Here is a 27514-nt window from a genome sequence, read left to right as displayed (position 1 = left end):
GAAGCTCTGGGGAGGAGGGTGGGTGCAGTGTTGGGCACAGGTAATTTTAAAAATTTTAAAAATCTTTCAAGGAATTGGAATTTTGCCAGTAATGTTCCTTTTCTAAGGAGCATCAGAGTAGCATTCTTGAGATGTAAAAGAGAAAGCATTTTTATATCATAAGCCCAAGACAACGTCTTGCCTTTGTGCTTTGTGACTTTTTAAAGCCATTTTACTGAGATATATTCACATACCATACTAAATGTACAATCAGTGGCTTTTAGTATAATTACCAAGTTGTGCATTCATCACCACAGTCAAGTTTAGCACATTTTCATTTCTCCAAGAAGAAAAATCCCATCCCCTTAGCCATCACCTCTCAATCCCTCTTTCCTTCCCCAGCCCTCCTTAACCACTAATCTAATTCTGTCTCTATAGGTATATTTGTATTTGCATTTTATATAAATGGAATCATAGAATATGTAGTACTTTGTGGCTGGTTTCTTTCACTCAGCACAATGTTTTTGGGTTATTTTTTAAATTGTTGTTTATTTATTTATTTATTTATTTATTTGAGTAGTTGTAGGTTTACAGAAGTCATGTAAAAAAATACAGTGTTCCCATATACCCCTTCATGATGACACTTTGCATTAGTGTGGTACCTTTGTAACAATTGATGAAAGGCTATTAAAATATTACTGCTAACTATAGCCCATTGTTTACATTAGGTGTATTTTTCCCCCATACCACCCTATTATTAACACCTTGTAATAGTGTCGTACATTTGTTATAATTCATGAGAGAACATTCGTATATTTGTACTATTAACCACAGTCCGTCGTCCACAACTGGGTTCACTGTGTGTTCCAGTTTGCTAAAGCTGCCGGAATGCAATGTACCACAAATGGATTGGCTTTTACAATGGGGCTTTATTAGTTCACAAATTTACAGTTCTGAAGCCATGAAAATGTCCCCATTAAGACATCACAAGTGAGATACCTTCTCTGAAGAAAGGCTGATGGCATCTAGCATTCCTCTGTCACATGAGAAGGCACATGGCCGGAGTCTTCTGGGCTTTTCCTGGGTTTAGCTTCTGGTTTCAGTAGCATTCTCCAAAAAGTCTCTGAGCTTCTGTCTTAGCTTCTCCTGGGGGCAAACTCTGGATTACGTATCTTAGCCACTCTCCAAAATGTCTCTCAACTTCTCCTGTGGGTCCTCCTTATTTCTTCTTGGGGGCAAACACTGAATTTCATCTCTTAGCTTAGCATCCCCAAATGCCTTTCTGTGTGCTTCTCCAAGCATCTGGGTCTGTGTTGGCTTTGAACTCTCTCTCGCTCCCTCAGCCCTCTTAAGAGTTCTAGTAAACTAATTAAGACCCATCTTGAATGGGTGAGGTCACATCTCCATGGAAATAATCTAATCAAAATGTCCACCCTCAATTGGGTGGGTCACATCTCCATGGAAACAACCTAATCAAAAGATCCAATCTTTTGGATCTGTCCCCACAAGATTGGATTAAAAGAGCATGGCTTTTCTGGGGTACATAACAGTTTCAAATCAGCATACTGTTTTATGCAGTCCCATGTTTTATCTTTTCAGTTGCCTGCTAGTAACATACACGACCCAAAACTTCCCCTTTAAACCACATTCACCAACACAGTTCAGCACTGTTAATTACACTCATAGTAATGTGCTACTATCACCACTATCCATTTCCAAACATTCAGAATCAATCTAAACAGAAATTCTGCACAAATTAAGCATAAGCTCTCCTTCCTCTATCCCCATCCTATCCCCTGGTAACATATTCTAGATTCTAACACTAAGTTTGCTTATTATAATTAGTTCATATCAGTAAGATCATATGTTTTATGACTTCTTAATTAAAACATTTTTAATTTTTTAGTTCTCTTTTTAAAATTAGATTTGTGGAGTCCAAAATATGTAGAGGTTAAATTTATATTCCACACAGTGCTTGACTCATATAGGTGTGCAATAATTTTTTTAATCTGTTTTTTTTTACTGTGGTAACATATATAGTGCATAAAATTTGCCATTTTATTCATTTTTAGGTGTACATTTCAGTGGCACTTATTACATTTACAGTCACCACCATCTATTACCAAAACTTTTTCATCACCCCAAACGAAATCTCTGTATCCATTAAGTAATACCAATAAATGTGTTTTTAACTGAATTGAATACAGAAAGTCTGCAGAGCATGTTGAATTTACAATACCTATTTTTATAGTAACTTTTCTGGGCAGTTTCTGTTTTCCATCATGGTTAATCTGCTTTTTTTCACATATGCTAAGCAGGACAGTAGAATATTTAATTAGAATAGAATTGAAAAAAAAAACAAACCAATGAAGAAAGTGTTATTTATATAACACAGTCTGTGAGACAGACCGATGAGACAGTAGATTTGGGCCAGGCTGAAGCCAAGAAAAGAGCCTTGGATTCTTCTGGAAGTGTCAGGGCCAGCTCCAGGTTGGTGAGGTCTTATTCCAGACACAGAAACTCATTCCAATCATTTAAAAAATCTCTTTCCAGAAACCGAAAGCTCCAGCATCTCCCGTCACAGAGGAGGATCCCTGCCTTTCCTTTCCTAAACCCCCCGTGGACCCCGCGAAGATTAGAAGAATAAGCAGTGCCCCGGGCGCGCTTATTCAGGGCGGCCTCCCAAGGGCACTTCTGCCGGACAGAACCCTTCCTCTCGCCGAGTGTAAGGCCGCATAACCGCCTTTAAAACCCCGGGACAGCCCTGCTTCTTGAACTTGCACTCACAAGTTATTTCTATGTGATTTTTCCTCATCTTAGATTTTTCTCCTTGTCCTTAGATTAATTAACTATGTTTCAGTTAATATTGTACAAAAGCTGGTTAAGAAACATTGCCCATATATTTTTTCTTGGTATTCGTAAGGATTATCTAAATATCACAGTTTAAACAACCAACCAAACAAACAAAAACATGTGATTTGGTAGGAAAAGAATATTAGGATAAGTATTTTCTTAATGAGTGGGTTCACACATATGGAAAATAAGTGGGTTTTCAAATTAGAGTTCAAGAAGTTTAGTTTCATTAGGCTTTCCTAAGAGTCATATAGTGTGCCCTAGGTCTTCTTTGAAAAAATACCTTTCTGGGTCTGGGTGAATGTGTCAGCAAGGGTTTGAATGGGGATACCCTACTGCCACTTAGTAGCCAGCTGGAATCTATATCTGGGGAACAGAAACCTAAATACATCTCACTCTCAGGAGAGCCACCAACAACTGGGACCGTCCTCCTCCCACGCATGCTAAGCCAGAGTTTATCAAACTGCAGGAAATGACCCATTAGTGGGATGGCAATCAATTTGTGGGTCCCGACCAGGATTTTTTTAAAATGAAGTATAATAGAATATATTGGAAAATATCAGGGCAAGTGTCATACAAGAAGGGTAAATTCACTCAAGAGACTTTATTTCAGTCACATAGCGTATGTGTTCCAAGTCATATTATAAACTTATTTCTTATGTGCAGTCAAAACAGTTGGAAAACCATTTATCAGGAGCTGACAGAAACTGGCTCTACCTCATTCAACAAAGACTGAGGAAGACGGGTGGGTTTACTTTCACAGAGAGAAGGAGATCATCTGAAGACGGGTCCCAAAGGTTACAAGCCACCGCCTGAGGGTCTTTCTTCTTTGACATACAAGTGTTTTCTTTAATTCACTGCCAACATTTATGAAGTAGATCTCATGGGAGAATCCAGACCTATGACTTCTTGTGAAACATCAGAAGTTCTAGCCCACCGCTGGGTCCCCATTCCCTGTAGACCCAGCAGGGAATGATTGATGCTGGGCAGCGTCCATCCCCTTTAGCACGGGATATACTCTGCAGCTCAGCATATCTCCCCAGCCCAATGCACTCCTTTTCCGACTGGGCCCTGAGGGCTTTGGAGTTAATGACGCTGATAGAATCAAGGAGAAGGAAAAAGACAAAGAGGGAGAAGTGCATGGTGTGTGCCTCATTCTGTGGGGCCGGAATGGAGTACCTAACTAGGCAACTTGCTTTACCTCAATGCCCCCGTTTGATTGTTGACTACACAGTCTCTCAGGTGTTTATTAGCCCCTTCTAAGTGCCAGGGCACCATTCTGGCTGGCATTTTGTAGTGATAAACAAGACAGAGTCCTGCCTTCAAAGAGCTTACAATCCAGCGAGAGGAGGAAAGACAATAAACCGAGAAAACAAATAAATAAGGTAATTTGGATTCTGGTGACTGCTACCAAGAAGATAAACAAGATCAAGGGATGAAGAGTGACCTGGCAGGGTCATCTGCTTTAGTTCAGGTGGCTCTGGAAGGTGTCTTTGAGGAGGTGACATTGGAGTTGAAATGTGACTAATGGGAAGGAGGCCAAAACGTAAAATCCTTGGAAAAGTACCTGAAGCACAGCAAGTGCAGAGGCTGAAATGGGGGCAGGCTTGGCTGGTGGAAGCGGACACCATTGTGACTGGAAGGTCTTTCCAGGGAAAAGGTGGAGGGGAGTTGAGGTCAGAGGGCTAGGCAGGGCCTTGGGCCCTGGGAAATGGCCTGGACTTATTCCAGTTGCAGTGAAAGCCAGGGCAGGGTTTAATCAGGGGAAGAGAATGATCTCATGTCTGTGTTTTCTTCAACAGCAGGTCTCAATGAGAGTTGGCACATTAGAATCACATGGGGAACTTTTCAAAAGTTAAATCAGAGAGGAGGAGGTAATGCAGGCCCCAAGTCCTCGACAAGATGAGGGGATGAGATCAGGAGCCCCAGAGGGACTGGGTTTCAGGCGTAGATAGCAACAGGGTCACTTATAAACAGGGATGGCAAAACTGATGTTAGGGTTTCTAAACAGTTGTAATTTTGGGCTTTGAAGCTTGAATGCAGCATACGTTTTGTTTATGCATCTAAATCTTGGTAGTTCACATTGGAAAACCCTGTTGCTTGCTGAGCTGTTCACATCTATCTGAAGACATCTGAAGAGGGAGAATTGCTTCCCACCATCCTTGTCCTCTGTGCTCTACCTGGCCCTCTGTTTGCATGGCCTCTCGGACAGGTGCCACCGCGGCCGTCATTTCCCAGCACTGAGGACTGCCTCACACCTCTGAGTTGTGCTGAAGCATGTCTTTGTTAGGTTCTTTATCCATCCTGTTTGCAGATGCCCCATGTCACCATTTTTCTTATCATCCCTGAGGTCTGTGGTCAGTGTTCAAGAAATAATGGCAATAGGAAGTAATTGTCATTTTAAAAGCACACGTTGCTCAGTTAAAAAAAAAAATACGTAATCTTAGCTTGGCAGCCTTGGAACATTGTCATTTGCACAGGCACTCCATGGGTTTTGTTTCAGAGTTGCTCTCCTATTTGGAAAGGCAGCCTTTGTTAGGTAACTGAGGCTGTAAAGGTGACTGTTCACTGAAACAGAGGGCATGCCGCTTCCTTTGTGGTGAAATCATATGGAGCCAAAGCCGCTCCACAGGCAGGAGTAGGGGTGGCAGGTTTGGAATTCCTGGTTTAAGAAAAGAGAAGGGGGAAGAGATATGTGTAGACATCAGTCATCTCAGTAGGGCCAGCAGCTTCATTACTTTGTGTTCAGAGAGGGTTTTTGGCTAGAGGTGGCAGCGTTGCTAACACCTCCCCATCATTCAGGCCTGACGGAGGTCTCTGTGCTGCATCCAGCTTCTCACCAACCCCCGTCATTCTTTCCATCACCCAGCCCTCCGTGAGCTCCCTGCTCCCTGCTTCCTGACTGTCTCCTGGCTTCGCAGTCTCCCTTCCCACCACCCACAGTCCAGGTCTTCGTCTCCCTGTGCCTTGTCCCTGGTTGTCCAGCCCTCCAGTTTTGCACCTCTTAAATCTACCTTCACTTCACTTGGGTGCCACAGGTGGGCTGCAGGTGGCTGACCCAATGACCCTCAGCCCATGGGCTGTCAGCAGAGCCAGGGAAAGCCCGTCTAACCAGACTTGGCTCTGAGCAACAGCTTTCACCATTTATCCCTGCGGGCCATGAGAAATGCTCATTTTCTATGTGCCATAAGGGACAAGAGGTCGGGAAGCAAATCAAAATCAGATTGCATCATCCCCTTGCTGAGCTCCCACCCTCTTCCCTCCCTGACCTATAGGAGAGTTTGCCAAACTGAGTTCCAGGGAACACTTTTGGCAAAATGTTAATAGTTTTTCCTTGGAAAAGGGGTTAGTGCCCAAGTAAGTCTGCAAAGCACTGCCTACATCCTCTCTCTGGGAGACAGACAGTGCACATTAACATCTTGAAGGGTTGGTAAAGCCATATGGTGAAGAAACTTGTTTAATTTTAACTCAACCCAGCATTTCCCAAACCTACTTAACTATGGAATCTTCATTTCGGGGAACACAGGGAAACAGTGGTCTAGTGCAGACATTGGCCAACTTTTTCTGTCAAGGGCCAGATAATAAATGTTTAGACTCCACAGGCTGTAGGGTCTCTGACCAGCCTACTCAACTCTGTCATCATAGTGTGAAACATCCACAGATGATGCATAAACGAATGGGCTTGGCTGTGTTCCAGGAAAACTTTACTTATGGGCACTGAAATTGGAATGTTATAAAATTCTAACGTCACAAAATATTTTTCCTCTTTTGATTTTTTTTTCAATCATTTAAAATATAAAAAACCATTCTTAGCTCACAGGCTGTACGTAAACAGGAGGCAAGCCAGATTTGGCGGGCTGTGATAGGGGATGGAGTCCCAACTCTTTAGTGTGTATAACACTCTGCTGTGATCTGGCCCCAGACTAACCTTCCAGGCCCTTCTCAGGCCTCTCCTTCTCTGCCCCCTCACAGTCTGTATACCAGTGGTGTGGAACTCCTTGCCGTTCCCTGCACCCATTCTGCTGTTTCAAGCTTCAATGCAGGACCCACTATATAATTTACAGAGCACAGTGCAAAATGAAAATGTGGGGCTCCTTGTTGAGAAATTATTAAGAATTTCAGGACTGTGACTGTAGGGTGTTAAACCCTGTCTGATTGCATGGGTTGCATGCCCATGAAGCTGGGTCTGCCTCCATCCTTTTACTCCTGTTTGCCTCCTCTGAATCCTTCAAAATGCTTCTCAGGCTCTCCCTCCTCCATGAAGCTTTCCTTGACCAACTCCCAACCCTTCAAGCCAGAATTAATTCCTCTACTCTCTATACCTGCTCATTATCTGGCTCAAACCACACTACTGGATTTATCTCTTGACACATCTGCCTCTCTGTCTTCCCCACTAGATTGAGCAACTTGACTAGGGAAATAAATGACTTTCTGTATTTTTAGCCATAAGGCCTAAAACAGGGTCTGGTATGTTATAGGCATCAAAAAAATATCTGCGAGACTGAACTATTCCTGCATTATAATGCTGCTAGTTGCAGTTTTCTTTTGAAGTTTACCAGGATCCATTGCAAAATTAGTGCGCTGTGCTGCAAATACTTGCCAGCAGTTTAATGGTGGACATCCATCAGGAGTAAGAGTGAGCACTGGGGCAGCTCTTCCTTGTAGTAATAACTGAAAATCTTGCTCATGGAAATTGAGAAGACAGAAGCAATACAGCTCCTCCCACGAGGACAGTCATGTTCCCCTCTAGAACACATGCTCTGTGATAGCAGGACTTCTTGTTCACCACTGGATCACCAGTGCATGAAACAGTGCCTGGCACTTAGTACTGGGTGCTTAACAAGTATTTGTAGCATGAATGAATGAATGAAATGAATGCTAAAATCTAGGGCTAGACTAAAATTGCTTTGTAATCTAAAAGTAAGTGCTTTGTAATTTGGTAGTAAGGTTACTAAGGTAGTGTGATGCTGTGGAGACAGCCCTGGACCAGAAGCCAGGATTCTTGGGATCTGACAATAGTGATGATGATAATTTCTATGTTTTGAGTGTCCTAGCATCATAAAAATTATTTCCTAGGCCACATCCTTTAATTCTCAGCACATGCTCAGGAGGTAAGGGCCATTGAGGAAGGTGAGCATTAGGAAAGTTGTGTGACTTCCCCATGTCATCCAGCTGGTATGTTGGCAAGCCTCTACATGAACCTAAGTCTGATGGAACCCAAAGCCTGTGCTCTTCCCACTCCTAACGAGCTCTGTGACCTTAGGTTACTTATGCTTTGGGTTCTCAATTTTCTCATCTGAAAAATGAGGGTTAGGCTACCCAATCTCTAAGGGTTCCCTTCAGCTTTTAAAGTCAGTGCTTTGAAAGCTGGTAGCTTGGTCAAGGGGGTGGAGTAGGTGGTTTTGTTATTGTTGGTTTTTATTGGTTTGTCAGTTTCTAAATAAGTGCAGAAAAGGAAACCTGAGTCATTTTGGAAAAACTTGCAAAATAGCATTTTTCTATAAGAAGCTCATCTTTTCCCCACCATGCTACGGGAGGTTTATTCTCCCTTCCCCTTTGGCAAAATGTTTTATCATACACTAGAGTGTATTAACAGCATGGTTGATAGGCTATTCCTAATGTGGATTTGCATTACAACACTAAGAATATGCATTCATAAATGCATTAGAAGTTTCAGTTCAGAGACTGGAAGTGTTTTTGCAACTCTATCTCATTCTTCTTTGGAGCCTTTTAAAATGTGTCAATGCCCTTCCCCTTTCCTTTGCGTGGTAGTAGCCTACCAGGCCTCCACAATCTACCTCTGCCCCTCTGAATGCTTCTTATCCTCTTCTTCCTTCACATGCTCCACTCCTGGCTTTCTTGAGCACCCATGCACTCTCCGGCCTCTGACTAATGCACCAGCTGTTCTCTTTGCTCAAAATACTGTCCCTTGTCATCTGATGGCCAGATGCCTCACCTCCATTGAGGCTTTGCCCAAATGCACCTTCTGGAGGCCTACGATGGCCACCTATTTAAAATGGCTACCTGTCCCCATTTCCAATCCCCATTACTCTCTCCACTTTTCCTCTTATCTGCTTATTTTGTAGCATATCATATAACCTATTTATTATGTTTTATTGCTTATTACACCTATTAGAATATAAGCCTTATAAGGTAACATAATGCCTCATAAGGTCAGAGATCTTGGTTTATATTCGTTGATGCATCCATTCCAAGTGCCTGGGACAAGGCCCAACATCGGGGAGGCAAGCAATACATATTTTTTGGTTGAAAAATTACTAACAAGATCAAATTTAGGAAGAAGATTTGTTAGAGGACTCAGAAGTACTTACAGTAGACTAGGTAGTTCATAAACCTAATTTGAATGTTGCCTTCAGGTAGACCATAAGCCCTTAGAAAAAAGATACCACATTTTTTCATTTTTACCTGCTGAATTGATGATGACAAGCCTAAAATAGGGGTGAGGTCTTGTATATGTTCAAGGAGGCTTTGGCCATACAATTCCAGACTTGACTATTATAAGTAATATATAATTTTCAAATCATATCAATCCTTAAATTGAAAACAATATTGAAAGATAGTGATTCCTAAAATAAGAAACACTTTGACAAAACATTTCCTTGGTTATTACAGCAAAGAAGACAGTGAAACAAAAGAAACAGTTATGATGGGGGACTCTATGGTGAAAATAAATGGGATCTGTTTTAGGAGAATCAAATGCCATTGGCCACTTACAGAGTCACCCACTTCAATTAACTTATGATGGCGGCTTCGGTGAAATCAAGGAGCAAGAAGTTCGAAGGGACAACATCCTTACCATCTCATCTCAGAAGTGGAGGGTCAGTATTTTTTTTTTTTTTTTTAATTTAATTTGCTGGTCAGGATAACCATGTGATTTACCAGTTTGTTTTCTGTCTTATGAGATGATTGATTTGCTTTTTCCCTTTTATTCAAACAAATTCTAACTTGATGTATAAGTAGGAGAGATCTCGTCCCAGCTCATTTGAACCTCAGGAAAACATGTGTTCATACCTGCCAAAATACTGCCTTGATAGTCTTGAAAGAAAAGGTCTTTGCTATAGTTGGGCTGTTCCCGCTAGCTCTTTGATATGTAATGCCCAATCCTTCTGTTTGTATGTCATTTGGGATACTTGCTTGACCTGGAATCTCCTGTTACATCCCTTTGAATAGTTCCACTAAAGAGTGGACACTTTATTTTATTATCTAGTAGAAATTCAGATTAAAATATTTATTTTGCATGCTAGTGGTTGTATAGGAGAGACCTGTGCATTTCAGTTATCGATAATATCCCTCTATCTCCCATAAATGAATGATTGGGAATTACTTTATTTAATATCATGTTCCTAGAGAGGGCTTCTTTGAGAAGCAGTTTTCCTACCATATTAAGCATGTGTGAGGAAATGTTCACTATGGGGGTGTGTGAATTCTCAGCCTGATGTTTTACTAAAGAAGCTTTGAACGGTTGGGGGCTGGAGTGGTGGTGGAGGGGTAGGAGAGTAGACACTGTTCTCCAGTCCCAGCCAACAGTGAAACTAAGATAGGCAGAAAGTCTTGTAGGCAGGGTCACTCAGTAAAAAGCTATTTTTCTAGGACTTTCCATTGGGTCATTATGGACAGCTGCCCAGTTCAGATTTGCTTAACAAGATTAAATTCCGTGGGTCATTTTAAGACCAAGTGCTTGCTGAGCTCACCCTAGATTTCAGGTCTGACTTTGGCTATACACATGAGGCATGCTCGAAACTTTTCCCTGGAGTGACTGGTTGGCATCTTGTTGGTTTAGCTGAACTGAACTTGCCTGCTGACACAGCCTGAATTGTGTCACGCATTGAATTTGTATTAGGCAACCTACTAGCCCTTGTAAAGTCACTTTGCATTCAGAACATTTTTAAATTAAAGGAAAAATGAAATGTCTCCGTAAGTGGAAGAGAACGACTTCAAATTGGGACTTTGGGAGTTGAGCACAAAGCTTCAAACTGGCCATCGCAGACTAATCTTTTCCAGTTGGTGAATAAGAATAGGCTGTGGACCTCAGAGCTTAAACATAAAAGACAGCAGGAAAACTTGTGTTTCTTTCAGTGCTGAAGTAAAAGGGAAACATTTATCGGCTGCACCCATCCTTATGGTAATTAAAGTTGACAAGGGGAAAGCCAGACAAGAGCTTTTTTTTCTTTTTCTTTCTTTGTTTTTCTTTTTCTTTTTCTTTTTCTGCAAACCTTCAGATGTTACAGAATAATCTGGCAAACCAGAGTTCATTATGTCTTCCTCAGTCTGGAACAGCAGAGGAGTTTTCAGTTACATATTTTATCTCACAAACAGCAAAGGACAAGTGAGTTAGGGACTGAAAGCACTTCTTCCTGACTGTCCAAAAATTATGAGGCATTGGCAGCAGCACAAACTGTTTTCTTTTTACTTTGTTAGAATGGCTTTTGCATGATATACTGATTGTGTCTGAGTTGGGTTTGGAATACACCCTGGCAAGTTTAGCTTTTTTGATTTATGAATCTTTACCTCCTCTAATCATTGGATGGAATATTGTTAAAGTGGTGCCAAAAAAAGAGTTTTTACAGTAGGATTAAAACAAACGAGAAAATGGAAACTATTAGCAATTCTTTCGTTAACTACATTTATGAATCAGTCTAGGACATTTGATAATTGTTTCTTGTAAACATTTAAGTGAATAATTCCAAGAAATGATCTCTGCTTTGTAGTGGCATATTCCCAGTTTTGATACTAAGCTCTAACCTCAATTAACATTTTTTCATCTTTAGATTGTTAAGTGGAAAATGACTCTTGTCAGTGAGCTGGGCTGGTCAAAGCAAGGGAAGGGAATGCTCAACTGGGAAAGGAGGTGGCTTGTGATGACCACAGGATGTGAAGGAGGGTGGGCAGATCACGGGAAGGGGGCAGAGTAATGGAGCACACGCTTCCAGTCCAGGGTCGTTACACGCTTGTCTAGTGTGGGAGCAGCCACCTTCGTGTTGAGTGCTTGTCGGGGAGCTGGGATGGGGGTGGAGAAAAGAGCAGTTTATTTTTGTGATTTGTGCACCCTTAATTCAAAATATGGGATAATTCAGACGTGGGCTGGATTGGAGTTTATCTTTATGTGGGTTATGAAGGAAAAAGGATTTGCTAAGCAAAATATCATTGCAAACGAGATCTTGGGGGAACTTTTAAATTTCCAAAAGAAAACACACTCTTAAGCACTTATCGAACTGTTGTCTTCAAACTGCGCACCAATTATGACAACCTCTGTGCGTCCATTTAAGGATTCACTTAAAGTTTTGCAGTTCTGCTCCTCAGCAACACACTATTTTCTTTTACTTGTGTTGCCATGTGGATTGAAAATAATAAAACTGCCATTAAAAACAACACGTGCCTATTCCTTCCTTCCTTCTTTCCTTCCATCCATCCATCCATCCATCCATCCATCCATCCATCTATCCCTCCATTGAATGAACCCCTTTATGTGTCTGTTTAAAAACCTTTTAAAGCTTTCTGTGGAAATGGTGTTCAAACTGTTGTGATTTGGAAATGTGACCTTTAGGAGGAAAGTTCAAAGCAGTTAATTGTTGTGGAGAGTCAAGAGCTCTTCACTTGGGGGCCAGAATCCCTGGATTTAGGCTCAGTTCTCTCAACTATGCAATTCAGCGGTTTGATTTTTGGCAAATGCTTCTAGGGACATACTTTCCTCATCTGTAAAATGGGAATAACTGTGCTCCCTCACTCCCAGCCCCACTGTAGGTTGTGGAATGATTAATAAGGCTTGAAAGCATATGTTTATAAACTCTCAAGTGCTGTGTCAAGTTAGTATTGTTGGAATTCAGAATAAGAAAAAGGTGCTTCTGGTTAAACACACTGGCATTTGGTAAAGCAAAGGCATTCTGCAGAAACCCAATGAAAGCAACAAAGATGAAAAAAGTGAAATAATTTTCACCAATGAAACAGAAAAATGGCTACAACTCCAAACTACAAAACATGAAGCAAACCCGTACTGCAGTATGGGCTTGATATTTTGTCTGCTTAGCATACTTGCCTTTGGGGAACCAGCCCTCAACCATTGTATAATTAATCCAGCTCAGCCCATGTTTGGACAGGCTGACCCCGTCCTCCCCACCTCTCCTTTCTAGGGGTGGTCACAGGGGAAGTTCTCTAACATACCAGACATAACAGTTGGCTCAGAGATGGGCACATGAGCTGCACCAGGCCACATGAATTCTTCCCTGGGACTTTGGTCTGGGCCTTTGGGGAAAGTGCCCTTTCTCCAAGTTCATAAGTTTGTAAAGATGATGTCATTGTTGCAGCTGACCTTGTGCCTTGTAGTGAAAGACTCTGAGAGGAAAGTAATGTATAAACAAGCAGAGTCAAGGAATGGAGACAGTGAGAATTTCAATATCATCATATAAATCCCTGAATCCAGCTATACCTGAAGCTACCATTTCCACATTGTAGACTGCCCAGTTATGTGGCCAATTTATTCCTCTTTCTTCCTTTGCTGCTTTCTTTTCTCTCTCTCATCTCCTCTCTTTTCCCCCCTCCTCCTCCTTCTCTTCCTTCCTCCCCGCCTCCTTTTTTTCCTTCCATTTTGTTGACCAAGGCATCTTGTGCTACTTTGCATTAGGTTTATATCACTTGGAACCTTTGCAGCCAGAAGATTCTTAAATAATTAACCTACAGAGCATATAAAATATGGAAAACAAAGGCTGATTTGAGAGCAGACATGTTACCTCCTTAGACCTTGAGCAGGAAACGGAGTCTCTTGGTTTAGGAAGGTGTATCCAATAGTCTTTAATTAAGAAATAATGTGTAAGGATGTGGGCAGGTCATGGAGAACCAGAACTGGGGATGCCCCTAGAAAAGCCCCCTTCAAGATCAAGATCATCCAGTCACTGGGGGGATGGAGCTGAGGGTGACACCCTCTCCCCACTACCTGTGAGCCAGCTGGTTTGTGTGTGTGGGACAGCGGGAGGTGTTGATACATTAGAAACCAAGGATCCTGTTACATAAAATAACGTTGAGTCACTGCAACCTGTTGTACACAAACTGAAGGAACACATGCTCCTGGGTCAAAACACAAAAAACAGATTTGGTGAGAGGTTGTTCAAGAAAACTAACTGAAGTTGAAGCTACAGAGTACCTCAGTTCTCTCCTTCTGTGGATGGTACTTCAAATAAAGGCTCTGTTTAAAGATAATAATAAGAACAAGAACTAACCCAGGATTTTGGCATAAATATGTTAAGAGCATAGATAAAAGATGAAGAAAGTGGATCACAAAAGGAGTTGCCCTCCCAAAACAAGGAAAGAGTTAAAACAATTTTCCATTATCTCAAAGAAATTATAGATAATGTGACCACTCTCTTAAAAAAACAACGAAACAGAGAACAGAGCTCTTCTTTGGGTTGTAAGAACTCAGATTAGAGATTGTAAACCCACATAAGACGAAAGGCAAACCTGCAGTACTCAAAAAAGAAATGAAAGAGAAATGTATAAACAGAGAGAGGAAAGCCACATTAGAAATTAAAAATTAGAATAAAACAGGTGAAAATGCAATGAGACATGGTGGACAGGCTAGAGGAAATCATATAAAAAGAAATGAATACGAATGAAGGTATAAAAATGATTGTAGAGATTGAGCTAGCTATGGGAAGTATGAACATGTTTTCCTGAAGAAGAGCACCCTCCTCTTCCACGCCCTCTCCTCACACTAGCTTACTTCACACTAAGTGCCAGACACCTACACCTACATATTTAATTTTCAGAGCAACCCCCTGAGAATGGAAGAGAGCAGAACAAATGGAATAAGGATAAGTGTTAAGATGTAATAAGATATAATATAAGACAACTTTCTGAAATAAAGACTTGAATCTGAAACTCAGAGGGATGCCTGGAATAAGCCACACTAAGACACTTCCAACAGTGCTCACCACTAGAACACAGCCAAGCACCTAGTACACACTCAATTAATGATTGTTGATTGGGTGGATAAATGGAACGAAGTATCCTATGGCCATTCAGTCAGAACAAGTAAGTCACATAAAAGGGGAAAAAAGCAAGCCTGCCTTCGGCGGTTTGGAGCATCACTCAGCATCAGAAGAGAGAGGAGTAATTTTGAAGTTCTAAATTTAAGAAGGTAAAACGCAAGAATTTTATTGCCAACCAAGTTGTCCTCCAGTAAAAGGGCAGCAGATAGACATTTTCAAGAGGAAGCAAACTTGAGCAATATAGTACTTGTGCACTTTCTAAAAAACTCCTGGACAATGAAATCCAGGCAACAAAATGATGAGTCAAAATTCAGAACCCCAAAATATGGAAGCTATGGTAAAAAGATTTGTGGTGAGTATGGACTTTTTTTATATTGAATTAAAAAAACAACTCTGAAATTATGGTTATGGAATAGGAAGCTTGACAATGTCATAGTAATATAAATAATTAAAACTGATACCTGGGAGGAAGTGTGCGTATTAATTCCTTCACTTTCATAATAGGAAATAGATGTTGTCAGCTACAATCTAAAATTGAAATGTAGAGTTAAAAAATAATGATTTCAGCATCCTAATGTTTTTCATTATTTTTTTCTTAACTTTAGAGAAATCTTTTAGAAACTAATATCTCTTGTGAAGAGCCATTCACCTGAAGTTCTACAGTTCCTTCACCTCAATTTCTGTTTCTTTCATTAAATTCAAGTAAAATTTGTGTTAATGCTTTTTAATTAAAATAACATGTATGGTATGAACCCCTTTATATGTATCCATTTACCTGCCCTCCCCTTCATTCACTCTTCTTTTCTTCTCATTCTTCTATCTTTCATTTGAATATATGCAAAAATATGTCTGGCATGATGTTCACCCCATATTAATTATGTTTATTTCTGTGTGGTGGGATCCAGGATGATTGTTTTAAATCTTCTTTGTACTTTCTTATATTGCCTGACATTAAACAAATAATAATAAATGCATCATTTTTTCAAAAAATAATGAAGTCATTATTCTTTTAAATAATTAAGGGTCATGTAACTGAGAAACTGTTTCCATTTGGCATTGGTCAGTATGATTTTGTAGAGGTCCACCTCATTTAACAGCGTTTGTTGGTAAGCAAAGCCCTGTGCCAGAGAGATTGGGAGATAGAGAAAGGAACCGTCTCTGGAGGAGCTTACAAAGGGTGTGGCTCCTTGCTGCTCACGTGTGGCCCCTGGACCAGAGGCCTTGGCATCACCTGGGAGCTTGTTAGAAATGCAGACTCTCACATCCCACCCCAGACCTACTGAATTAGCATTGGCAATTTATTGAGATCTCCAGGTGATTCAAATGTACACAGAAGTTTGAGAAGCACTATTCAATGATTAATGCTGGAGGAGTGAAAGGAGAACTGAAATAAAGCATCCTGGGAGTTTAGAAGTCAGAGCACTTAATTCTGACTTGAGGACCAGGGAAGGCTTCCTGGTGGAGGTGGGATTTGAGATGCCTCTTGAGGTCTGATTTTTCAGTAGGCACAGAGAATTGTGTTCTTGGCTGAAGGAGTAGTATAAGCAGAGCTGGGATTGGACATGTTGGTGGCAGGCTCAAGGAAACGCAGTGGCCCAGCGTGGCTGGAGCATAAGATCTTGAGGCTATAGAGCTGAGCAGCCCCTGGAAGGGAAGGTTAGAGACACATGGTGGATGGCCTTTCACGCCACTCCCAGGAGTTTGGGTTTACTGTTTATATGTGGGAAGCCACTAAGAGGTTTTCCCCAGGACAATGGCTTACCCTGGCAGCAATGTGAGGGGTGATTAGAAAGGGGAGATCCTGGAGCAAAGAGACCATCTGGAGACAGTTGCAGCAGTTCTGGTGGGAGATGGTAATGTGTGAACTGGAATGTCACTCTAGAGCATTAGGGATGGAAAGCAGAAACTGGAAACCTATGCAGGATTAGTTACCATGTGACACACCATGGAAGAGGGTGGCTGCAGGGAGTGTTCCCTACATTGAAGTACTCGCAGCTGCAGCAGTAAGTTTTAAGGGCTTTGAGTGTGAGGTGTCTTGAAACTGTGGAGCTTTGACTGCTACGATAAGCATGAAACTGTAGGTTTTTACTCTAAATTAAGGGAAGCATGGTTAGCTACAAAGTAATATCTAATTGAGTTTTAGTATAAAAACTTGAATAATAGCCAGTTACTGATAGTGTATGCTAGATAATATAGTAATATTTAAAAATCTTTGACCCCAACCCAACACAGTAAGTACATTGGAAGACTTTCTTAAAATTATGATGTTAGGAACAATGCTTTAAAATCATGTCTTTTAATTTCATTGTGTTTTGTTTAGCTGTTTAAGGTTAGTTATTAAGAGCATGATTCTGCCTGAAAACTGTATACCTTGTACTTCAGGCCATGAAGACATGATGAAGGAACCACCACCCCCTAGTGATGGTATTCCCAAATTGCAGTCAAAGTATCTAAGCCTATAAAGCAGGTTAGCAAACTAAGATCCATGGGCCAAATCCAGTCTACAGTTTTATGAGTGTGGAACATAGACACGCTCATTGCTTTATGCATTGGTGTGGCTCTCGTGCTGCAGTGGCAGAATTAAGTAGTTGCAGCAGAGACTACATGGCCTGCACAGTCTAAAATATCTATTACCCGTCCCTTTCTGCAAAAGTTTGCTTATTCCTGCCATAAGATAAGCGATAAGTTTGCTTACTTAGAACCAGAAAGTGACAGAAAATCATATTGCAAGTTTTTACTGATTGGTACTGGCTCTTCAATTAGGCCGAGTTAATGATTTTTCTCTACTATATGATAAAGTTGAAGGGAAATACTGGATAAACAGGCAAAGAGATAATGATTCCTTGTCATTCAAAAATATAAAAATTTAAAGCACACAATTTGAGATATTGAATTATTTTGATACTTAAAACTATTTGCTCTATGCTGGCTACTAATCTGTGTATTCCTACCAGGTTTTTAATGTTTGTGTGATAGGAATGATACTATTTGGATTAAACTGTACCCAAAGGTAGTTAATTTGTTAGGAGGTTTAAATAATTATAATTAGTAGTGTATGGCTTGGATCAAGAAGTTGCTATGTTAATAAGGTATGCAATTAATTCTAAAAATGAAGTATTTTTTTTCCTTAGGACAAGGAAAAGTTTAGTTCAAAATTTGGTAGATGTTCTTTTATCTTAAGCATCCTGTAAGTTTTCTTTTCATTTCCTCCATATAATTTTTTTCCAAAATGGTAATCAATGTATTGTTTTTTTTTTCCTTAAATCCATATCTTTCCATTTAATCTTCTTAATACACTTTTAGTTATTGCTCTAAGGCAGGAGTCAGCAAACTGTGGCTCAGAAGCCAGATCTGTTCGGCCACCTGTTTTTCAGCCCATAAGCTAAGAATGGTTTATACATTTAAAAATCATTACATTATAAATGACTTTAAAAGTACATAATCATTTCAGTTTTGCCACTTGGTCAACAAAGAGTAAATCATGTAATATCTGGCCCTTTAAGAAAAATTTTGTTGACTCCAGTCTAAAGAACCTTAGACAAAATAATTGGAAGGCTTGTCTGAATTATAGCAAAAATCTGAATTTGAGAATATTGTAAAAGAAATATACTTTATTTATTTGAGGTAATATGGTCCAGAAGTAGATGTTGCTTGATATCCTCCTCCAATGTGACTGCTTCATGGATGGGCAGCAACTCATCCATCTATGGCATTCATTGTCTTGGCTACAGCAATGTGTTCTGTTCAATCAGAGTGAAACATAGGACTCTAGTCAATGGCTGAGAAGAGGTGATCTTGCTTTTACTCTGAAACATGTGGCCTGGGATTGCTGTACCCATTTTGCTTCCACCAGGACTCCAACCTGATTACAGATGGAATGGAGGGAAGGGCAGAGCTGAGAAAATTACAGGAAGATGGAGCCAGGGCACAGATCATGCCACTTCTAAAGCCCATCCTAGCTCTTGACTTTTGGGTTATACGAGCCAATAAATTCCATTCATTGTTTAAGTAAGTTTGAGTTAGTTTTTTGTTATTTGAGGGTGGAGATATTCTAACTAGGAGTTATTCTGCCTCTAAGAAGAATTTCACAGAAGAGCTTTAAGGAATAGTTTCTGGAAATGTTTTATTTTGGGTACATCAAAAATCATTGTAAAAATTTAATCATGGAACAAGAAGCTGGGAAGAAAAGCAATTATGCTGGATGACTGAATCAAGATTGAAAATCATCTGAAAGGCAGGAGCTCTTTGCCAAATATAACATTGTGAAATTTAATAAAGAGTGAGGAAAGGTCCATGTGGATGGAGGAAATCTGCCTTAGCTGTGCATGTAAGAAAAGACAAGAATTGACTAACTCGGTGATGTAATCACCTGAACTGCTCATTTTTGGTGGTTACCAAACTGTTAATTTCCTCTTTGCTCCTCAGGTCTTACCTTTAGCTCAGTGCTGGATTCCAGACTTTAAAAGGGATTCAGACAAATTGATATTGACTTAGAATAACTGAACAGGCTGGCGAAGAGATTTGAAATCATAGCATATGAGGAATGGTTGAAAGGGCTGGAAATATTGGCTAATGGCATCAATGATGAAAGCAACCGCAAAAATAGTAAATATTTATTGAGTACTTATTATGTGCCTGGAACTGTACTAAGCAACTAGACCTATCACATAATCCTCACTACAGCTTTATGTTGGGGGTACTCTTATTTACCACCCCCTCTTATACAAATGAGGAAACCAAAGCTTAGTTTAAAAAACTTCCCCAAGATCACACAACTAATAAATGGTAGAGCCGTACATGAGATTTAAATCATGGGAGAGGACTTAAATTGGTGAGCATGATATTTTTAAATATTCAAAGGACTTTCAAAAGGAAGAAGGGTAAATATTTGCTTTATTTGCTCTATGTGTAGAACCAAGACCAATGGGTAGAAGTCACAGGGAGACAGATTTCCATTGAGTATGAGGCCATCTATTTTTCCTCTTCTTTAGCAATACTGCTAAAGGGGTTTTCTTTTCTTGATGTTTCTGTTTCTTCCCCACTCACTCTTCCTATGGGACCCCAGCTGTACTGCTCCACAGAAACCCTGTTAAGGTTACTCCGCCAGACTGGACAGTTGTTCCTCAGTCCCCAGCTTCTTTGACAGGTAACCATACCCTCTTTCTCAGCATACTTGGAGTGTATGAGAACATATTCTGTTTCTCTTCTGCATTCAGACTCCTTCTTTTTCCCTTTCTGTCCTTTACCAATGAGAACCTGACAAGACAAGGTCTGGTCTTTGAGTCACTCTTCTGATGCCTCCTGGTACCCCTGTTTTCCTTTGATCTTTAATCGAGCTCTTGTCCTGATTTCCATGACTCCTTTGTGGATGCTCCATTTTTCATCACATGTTCCACATGGCAAAATCCAGACTTGCTTTGCCCCTCAAACTGATCTACTCCTTAACCTCCTTGTTTCTGTTGATGGCAGCTCTGCTATCCTGTTCCTCCAAGTCTACATTCTATTCTTTTTTCTGCATGAAATCAACCACCAAATCCTATCAACTTATTGTTTATAGGATCTCTTGAATGTCTTTTCTTCCTCAGAACTACTGTCACCCTCAAAGGATTAGTCCACGTTACCTCTCTTCGCGTCTTCTAAATTCTCTTGTCACTGCATAACCTGAAATCCCATCATCTCCTTGTATAAGAACCTACAACAGTTTTTTGTTACCCATCAAATTGAGTCCATCTGTTCAACCAGTGTTTCAACCAGCTGTTTCAGGCAGCTGTTCCCAGTATTTCCCAGAAGGAACCTTCTATTCCTGTCTTGCACCCTTGTGTAATAATCCCCTGCCCCAAGTGTCAGGCTTCTCAGGCCCCTCTTTACCTTCACTCCTGTTACTCACCTGCTGAGAGTAATGTCATTTACTGCCCAACTCTATTCTGTCAAGGCCCACTTGGTGACCCTTTCCTTCCGCTCATTAACCACTTCCTTCTCAGCAGCCTCTAGTTCTCGTATTCCGCTGAGCTTTATATTTTTGTTCTTGATTAGAGACTCTTGGAATTTTCCATTTAAAAAAAAAAGTTCCTTATTTCTGCAAAGCAGAGTAGATTTTAAACTTTTGGGGCAATACCTTTTATATTCTTTGTCCCAGTAACATCCAGCACTAAACTGCCCAGACAGGTGCTTACTGGATATTTGTTGACTCAGAAGAGAAACATGATACTGACCATTTATTAAGCTCTTTAAATGTGCCAGTCCCTGTACTAAATGGAGGCAGTGCCCTCATTTTAAAACGAGTGAGCCAAGGCCAAGAGGTTTACTAACTTGCCCAAAATCCCATGGCTGGAAACAGTTGGACATGGGATTTGAGACCAGGCAGTTTGGGTTCACAGCCTACACACTCAACCACTGCACCATGATGAACAGACAGAGCTGTAGCTCATCTTTGTACTTCTTGAGAACTGGCAGAACCCACACTGCCGAGCTTTTGTATATGATAAAAAGGATCTTTTTTTTCCCCCGTAAGTGGGAATAATAAACAAATGTGGTATTTAGGGAGGCAACCTGATTATTCGCCATGACCTCAGGGAGGTTGGATCAGCAACTTTGGATAGAAGTCATTAGTTGAAAATGATCTTGCTTGATTTCAGTTGTTGTTTAGGACAGGTGTGTGTGTTGAAAAGAAGGCCTTGTCTCTATGGCTCTCACAAACTTTCTTTTTATCTGTAGAAGTGATAAATTTGGGAGCTTCCTTGGCCTCATGCCCCGCTGCACTTTTGCAATTTAACATTTTATAGGGTTGATTTCCTTTATTTCTGTCTTCTTTGAGACCTGTTCTATTTGAATCTCAACACAAAGTGTTGAGAGAGGACCCTGTCCTCAGATTCTTTGCTTGTTTGGCTGGGAATGTTTTGCCATGAGGTCTGTGTTTTCACTATGTATAAAAATAAAGCAATTGTTCCAGAGCCCTGAATAATTAGACATTTTTGGAAGATTAGCTTGATAGCTTCTGAATTTAATGATAAAAATAAGTGTTGAATCAAGTGCCAAAAACGGACATGTTTATGGAAAATATGATCTTTGGAGAAGCTAATTCTTGGGGCAGTAGTAAAGGCTCAGGACCAAGACACAGCTCTGAACACTCATGGGGGGCTCACTCAACAGGTAGCAGGAGCAGCAGACACATGTATGGATGTTCACGGGTGACGCTGATCACATGTATATGCATTCTTTGTGATTTTTGGAGCAAATTTTATATTTGATGGCAAAAAATTTTTTTTTAAACTTGCACTCTTGTTCTCTTTGTGATTTTTTACCTTGGAATATTGTACAGAAATTTTAAATTAAGCATTTTTAAGTTATCAGCTGTATCTAAAGAAAAGTCATATCCTTCACCAGTGGTTTCTACACTAAACATAACATAAAAATAACCCAGACATGTGATCCTGCCAGCTACCACTGTTTTATTTGGAATACAAAGTATTTGTCATCTGAAACTTCCTGGTTTTACCTTAAATTTGAAATATTTCTAAGAATAAGACATTTTTAGAGAATTATTTTTTTTCAATTAAAAAAATTAATGGAAACAGGACACACTATGATGTAGTGGAAAGAGGACTGAATTGGAAATTATGAGACTGGGTTCTAGATGCAACCCTGCTGTGTGACCTTGTGCACATCTGGCCAGTTTGGGACACAGTTTCCTCATTTGCAGAGACAAGTCTCTCTCAGCTCCCAAACACTAGGCTTCTGGGATTTAAGCTTCAAGCATACCAGAGTTCTTTCTTACTGTTATAGTGACCTCTTGTGGTGTATATCCTTATCTTTTTTTATTTGCAGAGTCAACTTTGAATTTATTTTTGTTGCTGTTTCTAGTAACTGTATTTCATATTGTTAAGCAAACCTGATAGGCTTTTAAAAAATAAATCTTAGTTGGAAATCAGAAGTTGATTAAAACAGGATAGAGAGCATCAAATCCCATTTTATAAATAATTTTCTGTGGTTTCTTTAGAAACTGTCTATAGCACTCTCTCAACATTTACAGAAAGAGGAAAGCTTTGGATTTTGTGCTGAGTCTTGTGTTTTCCTCTTCCTCCCAGGGACCAGGGGAAGAGGGGTGCCCGCGCCTCACCATGTCCCAGTAGCTCGGACCTGAGCCGGCTGGAAACCCAAGCAGGTGAGGTGTCTATGTTCTTAGAGGCCCCTAACCCTCCTGCACAGTGAAGAGCATTTGCAGTGAAGATGTCTGATGTTGGCTCAACGTTTGGAGATGCCACCAACATTGTCCAACTTGGTCGCAGAGCAACATTTAGCTTTGTGAATTTGTAGTATTTCCAAAACAATCTTACCATTCTTACCATTACCCAGCTTAGATATTTCCAATGTCTGTAGATTACAGTCCTAATGATTTTACAGAAATTATTTTGTAAAAGCATTTGTAAAGTTGCAAATATTGGCATCAACATGGATTTGAAACCATTACTCACTTAAATAAAACTATATTAACTATATTAAGAGAGACTTTTTGGACTTTAACCTGTTTAGATGAGAAAATATGTAATAGTTTAAATCACAGGCTAGAAATGATACAAAATGTATTCATGCAAGGCATATAGCAGTTAGAAAATGACCTGGAGTATGCATTTATCATATTGAGTGAAATAAGTATGAGTGTTAGGTGAGTGAAAAGAGTAAGTTGTAAAAACAATGACACATTATTTATGGATATAGATCTATATGGTCCATATGTAACATCAAGCACCATAATTATAACCACCCAGTTTAGAACTATGGTTACTCTTGGAGGGAGAGGGGAGAAGGGAATGAATGGTGGGGGAGGCACACAGAGAGCTTCAGCTTTATCTGTAATGTTTTATTTCTTTAAAATAAGTGGGAGGGATAAAAATATGGCAAAATATTCATATTCAGCCAAACTATGGTGAGTACACGGGTGTTTCTTATGTTCTTCATAGTCTTATGTATGCTTGAAATATTTCAGAATACTAACAAAGGGGGGCAATTATATGAAGCCAAACTAATATTAAGTTAAAATATATATTGTGTCTTCAAATCTAATTTTTTATCAAGTAAATTGATTTTTGTGGCCCGTGGGAGCTCCTGTAGTACTCAGGAAAATCTTAGATTTACTGATTTCTGAGTCAGCATTGTTGCTAAGGGTTTTACTTTTACATTTACATGCTAAGAAAATCAGCCATTTAACACTGTGTCAGGTTTTTGTGTCCAAAATTCAAAGCTATGGTTAGGAACCATAACCACTGAGACAGCAAAATCTCCAAAAACTTGCTGAAATTTTGCTTAACTTACCCAATTTCCTGTTGAATCATAATTTTTGTATTTAGCAAACGCTGAACCTAGATGAAAGTGCTTTCTAAAATATTAGTTTGTTGCTCAAGACTAAGGCAAGCTTTCCCTTTTTTGTGGATCTTAAAAAATAATCATATTTCTCTGCTTCGGTTTCTAGAGAAACTCAGGGTTTCTGGAGGAACTGAGGGTTAGTGTATCAAAGGGAGTTTTTGTTGAGAGCAGAAATGCAGAGTGGTTTGGAGTGGGTGGGATGTGAAAAGGCTGGGGGCAGGCACAGCTGCACACACGGGGATTCCTGGGTGAGGGTTGAAATCAAACCCTCCTACCACAGTGTCTGCCCAACTTCTGTTCCAAGGAAAAAAAAAAAAAGCCTTGTAAACATTCAGAAGGGCCTGTGCAGGCCTTTCCTTTCTGAGGGTTAAATAAACTGTTCTGTGATTTCTGACTTACCACTGTAATCCAACTTTTCCGGAGGTGAACATGGTATTATTTTGTTTGCTGAGAAATTGGTTGATAATCATAATTTCTCGCAGGGCTATTGTTTCAAAGAGCATATTGCACAGAAGGTTAAAAAAACCGACTTTAACTTACAGGGCCTGAATTTAAATTTATTTATTAAATTTCTGATAAATTTAAGTGTGTCATAAATATTTGATTAGATGGATTAAATTGGTTTTTCTGGCTTATCTTCTGGCTTTAACCTGCCTTGGTATATACAGATTTTATTCACATACTTTGAACTTTGAATATATTAGTTATCTGGGGATATAAACAACTAAGTTTTTTTATTCTGCTTGAATATTCATGTTTACCTTTGGAATCCATATCTGTAGTTTATCAGTGTCTGGCAGGTTCATGAAAATGAAGATCCCAAAGATGGATCTTTATCTGTAATTCTGAAATCCTCAAAGCTCTGAAAACTGAAGGATCTTTCAAACTCGTTCAGCGACAATGCCTGACCTGAACTGATGGAAGGCCGGTTATTCGTTAGTGTGACTATTCATGTATTTACTTCAGGGTGTCCCCTAGAAGACTCTCCTGAGAGTAGTGGGAAATAGGCAGGATGTGCACCCTATTACCTTTTTCATATCCAAAAAAGTCTGAATCCAAAACATGTCTGGCCCCAAATGTGTTGGAAGCTTTGGAGAATACAGAAGAGTACGTGAAAGAACTCAATCACCCATAAACCTGATACTTAGAGATAACCCTTGTTACTCCATGTTACAGAGAAGTGAAGCAGCTTTCCCAAAGTCAGTCAGCTATAGAGGCTCAACTAGGATTCAAACCTAAACAGATACTCCAGAACATGTACCCCTAGCAGGCCCTGCTTGTACTGCATCCCTGATCAACTTGTCCTTTTCCATTATTGTTGTTATTTTGAGTAAAAACAATCTGAAAATATCCAGGGCACACACTCTTTCACGGTTGGCTCTCTGCTGCACTCTCTGAGCGCTCCTAAGATTTCTGACACATGTGACATATTTAGGATCCAGGTACCCACTGTGTGGACACTTAATTGGACATGGGCTCCCTGAACCATTATAACTGGGTGCCAGGTGAGAGGCTCGAGAATGAGCTTTGGAGAAGGGAGGCCGAGGTGTGTCTCCAGCACTTCTTGGGGATGCCCTGGCACAGCAGTACCCCCTCCAGCTCCACAGTCAGCACTGGAGATACTGAGATACTGCCTGTGTGAAACGTAATCATGATTTGAAGTGTCTGATATGATTTACATTTTCCCCTGACATCACCTTTCAGTTTGCTGGTTTGCTGCAAGGCAGAATAGCGTAGAGGTCAAGTGTAAAAGCTGTGGAGTTTTATGACCATGGGCAGCTGACTTACCACCGCTGGGTCCCACTTTCTTCATCTGCAAAATAGAGACAATAGGAGCATCTCCTCTTGGTGTTGTTACAAAATTTAAATACATGCTTGCCACATCTAAAGTATGTAATTGACAGCAGCTATCACTCTTCTACAGCCAACTTTCACATGTGGCATCTGTTCTTGATGATTTGGTAGTGCGACATGGCTGTCACACACTTCAGTGATTACCTGATTTTTTTTTTAATCAGGGAGGTGAAATTAACATTTATTGAATGTTGCTAGATCCTAAACACTGGGCTCAGAGCTTCACCTATATCATCTTTTAATTCTCGTAACCCTAAAGACAAATATTCTAATCTCTGTTTTTGTGCTGGAGAAACTGAGGCTCAGAAAGGATGAGCAACTAGACTCACGTCACCCAGTGCATCAGTAATGGAGCTGGGATTTGAACCAAGATTTGTCAGCCCCCAAAGCCTGTGCCTTTTCCACTATACTGCATGAAATTACTTGGTGTTAAAAGCACTGACCCCATAATGGTGTGGACACTTTACTTTTATAGAAAAGAATGTTCTTCTAGGCCTTCTTTTTAGACATGTTTTTATTAAATGTTCTCAAAATTCTTGTTCTTTACATTTCTGTAGAATACCTGTATAGAGTTATCTATTCTATAACACAAAGGAATAAGTTTAAGTAAAAACTCAAAATGGTTTGGCTTACTGACAATAATTTCAACAATTGTTTACAAAGCTTGCTACTTTATGAGGTGCCCCAATCATATTTTAAAGTTCTGATTTCTTTACATTATCTTATCTGAGCTTAATTTGGGGTGGTTTGATTAGGCCACCTGTAGTTCTAATTTGAATTAGTTGGATTTGGGGGGCAAAGTGTAATTTAATTCTGTAGCTTATTAGTTTTAATGACTACTATAATAAAGACTTGTGACTGTTCTGCTTACAACTCCTTTTTTATGGCTTTTTCCTGCCCTGGTTTCTTTTGCAGTGTCAAAAGCTGACTTGCAAGAAAAGGATACAGAACTTGAAGTAGATGAAGTCTTTTGGAATACAAGGATCGTACCGATTTTGCATGAATTAGAAAAGGGTAAAAAAAAATCGGTTTTTGTTTTGCATAGAAAATATCTGTAGTTATTTATATGTTTTCCACTGCCCTGATTTTTTCATATGCTTTGACTAACATTATTTCTGTGAACAGGTTTGGAAACAAATGCTCTATTTATTTACTCAGTGATGTGTGTATTAAATACCACACGTAAACCTAATATTTAGTGAGTAAAATTATTCTTTAAACACACCAAGAGAGCCTCCTTCTAAAATTCCCTTTGAAGTATAATTTATCACCTCTTGTGCCCAAGAAATGCTGGTTTGAATGCTCTTGTTCATGTGAGAAAGTGAAAGATGAAAACAGATTTCAGACCTCTGAAACTTTGACTAAGTATCAGAGACTGGCATCCTTGACAGATGTGCCTGTGGTTTTCTAGACCTAAATGTGTGTATGTCCCACTTTCTTAAGGTTGAGGACATCTGTTAAGGATGCTA

The 27514-nt window shown here is 39.9% G+C and overlaps 1 protein-coding gene across 1 annotated transcript in view; it reads left to right on the top strand.

The window, feature by feature from the left end:
• Window positions 1-27514, top strand: part of ARMC2 (armadillo repeat containing 2) — a 170576-nt gene that overhangs the window by 35986 nt on the left and 107076 nt on the right. Inside the window, 7 exon segments of the mRNA XM_037844639.1 lie at window positions 2533-2702; window positions 7968-7982; window positions 9478-9532; window positions 9534-9625; window positions 9627-9671; window positions 22916-22992; window positions 26961-27073. Coding sequence (XP_037700567.1) covers window positions 2533-2702; window positions 7968-7982; window positions 9478-9532; window positions 9534-9625; window positions 9627-9671; window positions 22916-22992; window positions 26961-27073 — 567 coding nt within the window.

The sequence above is a fragment of the Choloepus didactylus genome, chromosome 7 (assembly GCF_015220235.1).
Source record: "Choloepus didactylus isolate mChoDid1 chromosome 7, mChoDid1.pri, whole genome shotgun sequence".
In the NCBI taxonomy this organism is placed as follows: domain Eukaryota; kingdom Metazoa; phylum Chordata; class Mammalia; order Pilosa; family Megalonychidae; genus Choloepus; species Choloepus didactylus.
Note: the sequence above shows the minus strand (reverse complement) of the source record. Positions and strands in the feature narration are given on the sequence as shown.